Source organism: Patella vulgata, chromosome 8, assembly GCF_932274485.2.
Source record: "Patella vulgata chromosome 8, xgPatVulg1.2, whole genome shotgun sequence".
In the NCBI taxonomy this organism is placed as follows: Eukaryota; Metazoa; Mollusca; class Gastropoda; family Patellidae; genus Patella; species Patella vulgata.
Genome location: NC_065886.2, coordinates 13,961,894 through 13,970,598, shown reverse-complemented (window position 1 = coordinate 13,970,598; position 8,705 = coordinate 13,961,894). Strand labels below are relative to the sequence as shown.

Here is an 8,705-nt window from a genome sequence, read left to right as displayed (position 1 = left end):
ATAGGGTATATATTATATATGAAGTTTAATATTATATATAAAGTGTAGTAAAAAAAATTAATCTGATTAAAATTCTTTGTGGTACTTTTTATTTTTTTCTACTAAGTTATATTGAACATTAGTTGTAGCATTAAAACTATATTGTAGCTAGAGGTCACACTGTCAGAATAGGACGTCTATGTCAAGGGAAATAACTAGATGACAGGTGGAATCAGACGGACTCAGACTAGCAATTATTTGCCCATTGACTTCAATGCTAAATGGCTGTAACGTCACTCGCTCAACATTCCGTTGGTTCCAATCAGTATAAGCACATAGGGGACTCTCCTTATCATAATTATGTAGAGGGTTGATCGTTTATATTTTTACAAGGGGAATTTGATGCTGACTGGGGTAAAATGGTCACTTCCGACGTAGTGATTGCTCTCACAAAGACTCTTCACACCCCCTATCCCTCCGCTGTAATAGCATCAGCATTACCCCAAACTGCTATGAAACTGCAAATTTGATCCCTTTTCTCATATTCTAGACCAAAATGTCAACTTAAAAATGCAGGAGAAAATAAATTAAGAAAAAAATTGTCTATGTATAACTGGTACTACATTCGTGAAATAAAGGGAAATAATTACTATTCTTAATCCAGACTCGAAATTCTCCTCCCATTGACATCATTAAAGAGGTTGCAGAAGGGTTATATCTATTTGATAAGGTCAACTTCAAGTAAAGGGAAATAATTACTATTCTTAATCCAGACTCGAAATTCTCCTCCCATTGACATCATTAAAGAGGTTGCAGATCTATTTGATAAGGTCAACTTCAAGTTTGGTTAAAGGTTACGAGATGTAAACAGGGCTAGCGCTAATCCCAACCCTAACCCTGGACCTAGTCCTAATGCTTACCGTAACCTACAATCGTGCTAACAATCACGTGCCCTGCCCTTATTTACATCTCGGCGACCCTGACGAAAACTGAGATGGCCTTCGAAAATGAATACATCATGAGTTTCTGTGCTGACTTCACGCGGCCAGAAACATGAATATTCACCAAAATACCATCCATTTCTATTTTTACACGGCGGCGGCGGCGCCGCCAGCCACCAGTGGATGGAGGAGCAAAGCTGGGTGGGCCAATCTTTTGAAAAACTGCCGGAGAAGGAATCTGGCACTGACCGTCGAGATAAAAAGAGCTGTTTTATTCACCGTGTAAGTTACTGATTACCGAAACATATCACAAATATTTTATTTTAATTTTTTTAGAATTATGGAGGAGGGGAAAGATTAAAGAGGATCCACATGCCCGATCAGCGGCGCTACGGCCTACTCTTATTTCGAATTCCAACTGTCAATGGGTTTTTTACGCGCACGCTAATGTGTACACACGATCTCGGTATTTATTTCCATCCGAACGACTATACGTTGTCCATTGTCAGACTCCCCGTCCTACACCACTCACAAGGGGGAACCACGCCCGAAAATCCCGAAGAACTTTCTCGACAAACACCGGGATAGAACACGAAACCTCCAGGTTAGTGTTACTGAGTATATTGTGACCACGTTGTTTCTGGCCTTATTAAATTACGATCGAGTCCAATTAACTTTATTAAACATGGCTTATTTCACAAATGTGACAGGTTACAGGAAAAGAGATATCCGATACGTTCTAAGTCATAGCCCCCCCCCCCCCCCGGCCCCTTCGATATACAGTTTTGCAAAAAATAAATAATTATGACTCACTGACAATTAAACTATAAAACATTGCTACATCTTCAAAAGGCCATAACAACGCCCAGAATAAAATAATTAATTTTGTATTATCTATTATGACAGCAAAAACAATCTGATTAAAACACAGATCCTATTTAGTTTCGTTTTGTATAGTTCAAAGTTTCGTTTTGTATAGTTCAAAATTTCGTTTTACTTGTCTTTACTACACTAGGATCTGGAAGAGTTGTTATAAAACCTGCGTTCTGAATCATGTGGGGGATTAGCCAATGAAACGGTCTGTTACGGCGAGTTTCTGGTGTGAGTTGCACGGAACTGTGGGTAACCCACTAGAAACACCAACGCTGATTGGTTAATGAAAGGTATGACGCTATAGGGTGAAAAGCTGCTCGAATGACCTCTGATGCGACCTCCCACTAAAACTGGTCAGATCTTCATGTAGTAGAGGCCATCGAAAGTATAAAAAACGAAACGGAACATGTTATAAGAAAGAGCGAACTATAAATATAAATCTGTATTTAAATCAGATAGATAGCAAGAACGGTCAGCTCGTTATCTCAATCTTACAAAATACATCATTAAGGTAATGTCCGAAAAATGAAAATGACGATTTATACTAAGTGCGAACGCAACTGCGAACACGAGCGCGACACTGACCACTGCATGATATAAACGACACTTAAGAGATTTGTGTCGTATACCTCAACACGTCATAAGCCAAACGTAACATAGTTTTTATTCTGTCTGGAAAAGTGAAAGGTCAACTTTTATATTACCGCACTATTCGGCTGTAATTAGGAATAAGCTACGGTGCGATTTTTGATTTCTGGTAATCGGAGAATCTTTCAATGCACTCCCTGTAAATATTTGAAATATCCAGCAGCAAAATGAACACAATACACAATGTACATATTATTGTAGCGCTCGCTCCTAACAAGACTTCTGATTGATTAACATTTTCTGAACTATTTTTCAACCTCCTGGTTTTAGATAACGTTTTTTTCACTACTACAATTGACTTCGGTTGGGCATCAGATCTACTCCGTGGTTTGGTAGGGCATGGGCACCGGCACATACATAACCGGTCATTACAAGGAGGTTTAAAAAATAAAGGCTTAGCTACAAAGGGTGCACCTGTTACTACTGACGTAACGGTTATATTCGGCTCTTCTTGTATTTGTTCGGCAGGTGTAGTTTCCGTCTGTGGTGTTGTAAATATTTCTGGTTCTTTAGATGTGCTACTAGTTACTACTGTTGTGTGTGTAGCGACCTCTGTTGGTAGTTTTTCTTTCGTGGTCGTAAACTTTGTTGTTATCTCTAGTTGCGTTGGTTCTGTATTTTTAGTTTCTGTCTGTGGTGTTGTAAATGTTTCCGGGTCTTTGGTCGCCAAAGATGTGGTTGTTGTCCGTATGTTTGTGCTTGGCTTTGTCATTGCAAATGTTTTTGGTTCATTAATCGTCAAAGATGTGGTTACTGTCCTTGTTGTTGACCGTATGTTTGTGTTCGGCTTTGTTGTTTTCGATATTGTTGTTTCTGTCTCTGTTGTTGCTGACTCTGTTTCTGTTTCTGATTTTGTTGCTATTGTGGCAGATGAAGGTATATCTAATAAGAATGAAATAAAACAAAATGGATTATGTCGTAATTCGTTCAAAATAAAACAAGTCAATACATTCTTTCAAAACGATGAGTCACATCTCAAATAGTCAAGACTTGTTTGTTCGATTTAGACCTCGGCTACCATTTTAAATAATCACTACTGTGTTATTCATTCTCCTACTGTAGTCTAAGGCCTCATTGTTGGGCTGTGGTGGCTGGTTATCGTAATAAATTCAATAGTTCCTTTCAGACCATCATTAAAGAATGATAGTCCTGGATATCCAGCTATACAAAAATTAATTCAGATGTAACCCATCAGCACATGTAGCCTCACAGTAGTAATGCTCAAGCCTTCTTTTATCACTGTACAAAATGGCTGACCTTTAAGGTCATGCCCAGTAAAGTTCATCGTGTGACGTAACATCATATGACGTCGATAATACCCGCGTTGTTTACAAAAAACAATAATTATTGATAGCTAATTAACTTGCCAAGATGTCGTCCCTGTCTGTACAATTATAACATGGAGTAATAGATATGCAAGGCTGTCAAAATGCATATTCTTCATTACGATATAAATGTCAAATTAAATTCTAACACAATAGTTATGTTAACGGATTGATGGGCAATAATGTAATGAGAAAATAGATAACAAGATAACAGAAGGTAGTGATTAAAGTAGGTTTTAGCCCAAAAATTGTTTGACAACAGTTGCGACCACAGGTTTGTTTATGCTAGGAGCCCACTTTTTGATTGTATATCTCCACAATTCAAATATAGGATAGGAAAGAAGACGTTTTAGATTTTTTTTAAAAAGTGAAAATGAACTGTTTATTCAAATTAAATAACGACAGTCAGTACAACAACGTTAACGGCGATAATTTCAAATTTTAAAAAAAACCAACTTAATCTTAATTTCACTCTTTGATTGCATGACAATCCCGTGCCTACTCGATGAAATGAATGTTTCACTCCCCCCCCCCCCCACCCCCACTTCCCACCATATCCGAGTTGACAATTTCAGATTAAAATGTACCGGTACGTAAAATTTGACATAATTTTTTTTTTATTATGCACGCCAACGTGCTTATGTGACCTCGGTGTTTCGTACCACCCGAACAACTAGACATTGTCGTGCACCCCAAACTTGCATTTACTGACAACTGGAACAACGCTGTAAAATCCTGGACAACTTGCTCTGCTAAAGCCGCGATCGATCCCGGACCCCCTGGTAAGTGGGCTATCACCCTACGCACTGAGCCACCGTTGCTGCTTGAATAAACAACATTTATTATTTTCTAATTGGGGTCAATAATGCCTTCTCTAAAATTCTAAATGTATACACGATTTTAAAGAGCAGAATGTTAAACGTACATAATACAGTCAACCCTATCTTCCCTTCTTTTATAGAGAGAGAGAGAAATGGGGTTTAACGCCAACTCGACACAAACTAGGTAATTTCGGGACTAACATATGGTTTTTAATTTTATTTCAATAATTCGCTTGCGCGTAGGGATCTTTAGCAGTGGGAGGAAACCGAAGGACCCGGAGAAAACCTATGAGGTTGGACAGGCGACCCTACTCCTTGTCACGTACAACCGGGGATTCGAAACCACGCCAGTTGACTCAATGACAGGCTTTATGATACAGCACACACGTGCTAACCATTCGGCCACTCCCCCCCCCCCTCATTTATATTGAGAGAGAGAGAAATGGGGTTTAACATCCACTCGACACAAACTAGGTCATTTCGGTACTAACATATGGTTTAATTTTATTTCCGCGTAGGGGTCTTTAGCAGTGGGGGGAAAACGGAGGACCCAGAGAAAACCCACGAGGTTGGACAGGCGACCCTACTCCTTGTCACGTACAACCGGGGATTCGAAACCACGCTGGGGGGTTGGATGGCTGAATGGTTAGCGTGCGCGTGCTGTATCATAAAGTCTGTCATTGAGTCGATTGGCGTGGTTTCGAATCCCCGGTTGTACGTGGCAAGGAGCAGGGTCGCCTGTCCAACCTCGTGGGTTTTCTCCGGGGCCTCCGGTTTCCTCCCACTGCTAAAGAACCCTACGCGCAAGCGAATTATGTAAATAAAATTAAACCATATGTTAGTCCCGAAATGACCTAGTTTGTGTCGAGTGGACGTTAAACCCCATTTCTCTCTCTCTCTCTCTCTCTCTCTCTCTCTCTCGAAACCACGCCAGTTGACTCAATAACAGGCCTTATGATACAGCACGCACGTGCTAACCATTCGGCCATCTACCCCCCCCCCCTTTTTATATCGAACAATCGTGCTTTGACATTTTATACTAAACTTACGCTGTCTGTCTACACAATTAGAAAATAGACACTAAGTTAGTTGACCGACATTTTAAGTCGTATATTTCGAGAATTTTGAGAAGTATATATTCAGCTTTCATGTATTAAAACTGAAAAGATTTAATTAGTCGTTTTGTGTATAACAGATGTGAACCGGGGTAGGACCGCATTACAAAATATTATACTAATTGTTGGATATGGCGACCATTTAGGGCAGAGATCTATTCTCGAAGAAGATTAAAACGTTCTCGGTGTGCAGTTGGATTAAAAAGATACCCAACAATAGATTTTAGAGAAGTGGTGCTGGTTTATTTTGACCATATCCCTTAGTCGGTGTAGAACAGTAGGGTGTTAAACCCCATTTCATTTTTTATGGTCTACCGAGGATGAAGAGGGTTGCGAAATTTGTGGACTAATATACCTTAAAGAGAATCAGCTTTCACAACTTTCACAATATTGTAGGTTGCGAAGCATTAAAAACCATAGACTTTATTGCATAGTATTTGACAAGAGCTTAGCTATGCCGATTTGCTATTTCGTAGGATAGGGAAACCCAACTGAAGACGTTCTTAGGTTATGTCTTTTCAGTGTAATCTTTCGAAATTTATTTTTTTTAATTTAAGTTTTATGTAAAGTACGCTGGGTACCTTTTTCACAGTGATCTCCGGCAAACCCTGTTAAACAGTGACATCTGTAGGATAGGCCAACTTCTAAACACCAGCCGCCATTTTGACAAGGAATCTCTGAACATTCTTCTACCCCTGAAACAAAAATGACATACTTGAATGAACACTATTGAAGACCCAAAACAATATTACCGTCGCTGATCGACGTTTGGACTTTACTGACAATAACTATTTTCGACGGCTAAATATATGCTAAAATGTACCCGAAGTAATTATTCAACATTTAATTAAGAAAACAAAATCAGAATTCTATCGGTTTAAAAATGGGCCCATCGGATCCAAAGATTTTAACGGAGATTATATGTGGTGATCGCTTGTTTTGGCCATTTATTACAGGGCCTGGATTTCCGTCCCATAGAATGACCAGACGTGGTTTCTTGCAGGGCCCTCCACCAGAAAGCATGTCGGATAATGCAGAAGAACTTAATTGGCCAACCGGGATATACAAGTTATTCAATGAGACACCGCGGCTCCTTCTTTAATGTGTGTTGGACAATTATAGATATAAATAGTAAAACTTTACCAGAATAATCCGTTAATTTCAACCCAGCAGGGTAACCATAAGCCTCTCTGTTATCATATCCATATACTAATACATTGAATGTGTCTCTAGATGAGTAATGAATAAGTCCATCAACACGAACTATATCTTTGTAATAGCCCCAACAACCGTTGATAGACTGTGTATCTGGTATGCTTGGTATTATTGTAGACTTGGTGCTTCCATGCATTATCACAATGGCATATGTCGTGTAGGATTCTAAAACATTTGCATCAAAAACATACTCTGTTGTGTATTTTTGTGTTGGTGGGAGGTACATCATGAACGCATCACCCCTATAATTAGTGTCGCCACTCTGACTGGGTCCTCTCATGAATATGACAGCCATGACAGGTTTTGAGCTGCTGAAACATATATTATCATAAGGAATTATTTCAAAATCCTGATGGGTTCCAGCTGCAAGTACCCAGTCAGAACCTTTAATAAAGAACGTAGTGTCATCGCCTAAAGCCACAACACGAAGAATAGCGTCGTATGAATGTCCGTAAGGAGGTACGACCACAAATTCGTCACCGAACTGACTTACCGGAGGAAGCATTTCTACAACGTGGTCGCACGATGCAGTACTTGGGAGAGAAACACATTCGTTTCCGGTTAAAATTGCAACCGGTTTGTCTGATGATACCAACGAACCCGTCATATGTCTTTCGCAATACAAGCTTATGACGTCATACGCGTCCATGGTAAAGGTGTGTTGGGAGCCATCATCATATTTAGTCCATATTCCATCGTATAAACAACTATTGTTTCCTTTTAATGTGATTTTAATGAAGGTCACGTCTTCTACAGCTATCACGGCTAACTGAGCTGAAAGTAGAAATCACCGACTTCGTTAGTATAAGATTGACATCTGTCGCAGGAAAATGTTATGATGTAAAATGAGCTATTTCCCCTCGGATCCAAAAACGGGAAATGGAATGTGGTTTAACGTCCTACTTTTCTGCACCGACTGGGCTAATGAAGAAGGGCTTTCCCCATTACAGTGTGCTATGAGAGGGAAATTTTGCCCGGACCACGGTACCATGTCCTATCGATTGCTTTACTTTTTGTTGCACAAGGTGTTGCAATACTATTAAATCTCAAGAGAAAAACAGTGTACACTAACCTTTATCATCAAGATTAACTGACATATACTCCAGACCTAGAGATGGAATTGGCAAAACCAGAAAACCATCAGCAGAATTGTGTTCAGGTTTGTAGCTAAATCCGTACACGGATATTTTGGCCGAACTTTCTATCAAGACAGCCTTCTTCTCTAACACTTTGTAAAATGTCGTTATCATCATCTCTTCTGTAAGGTTAATACGATGCGATTGGAGTGCAGCAAGCGAAGTGTCCAAAACCTGGCCAGACGCTCCAAATGACGAAACACGGACATCAGTTTTCTCTCTCGTTGTTATGACAACTACATTTTCTATGGGACTGCCAAAGTTTTTGAGGAACGACAGTACAAAATGTGTGCCCCATTGGTCTATCTCCAGACCTAAAATATAAAACAAAAAGTTTTAAAGTTTGGTATCATTTGTCAGTTTCATCCCATCTATAGTGGGGTACATTAGGATATGTTTTGTCAGTTTCAGCCCATCTATAGTTGGGTACATTAGAATATGTTTTGTCATCCCTATCATTATGTACTATCTTGCTGTTATTCTTTAAAAACCTACTTTCGTTTTTAGCGAATGCTTTATTGTGTTGGCTGTTGCTACATCCTTCCGCAAATGTTCGTCTGTTTTGTCACTGTACATTTTCCTAGTAAATTTGGCCTTGTGAGTGTTGTTTAATGCCACTCACGGGGCAAACTTACTAGGACAAAGTACAGTG

At 39.5% G+C, this 8,705-nt stretch overlaps 1 protein-coding gene across 1 annotated transcript; it reads right to left on the bottom strand.

The window, feature by feature from the left end:
* Positions 1 to 538: 538 nt before the first annotated feature.
* On the bottom strand, positions 539 to 7,572 carry LOC130014031 (delta-like protein B; the record flags this gene model as incomplete). Its single annotated transcript, XM_056102826.1, has 3 exons — positions 539 to 542; positions 6,310 to 6,397; positions 7,452 to 7,572. Coding segments are annotated over 3 exons (213 nt in total), but the record flags the coding sequence as incomplete, so codon positions are not given.
* Positions 7,573 to 8,705: the final 1,133 nt, after the last annotated feature.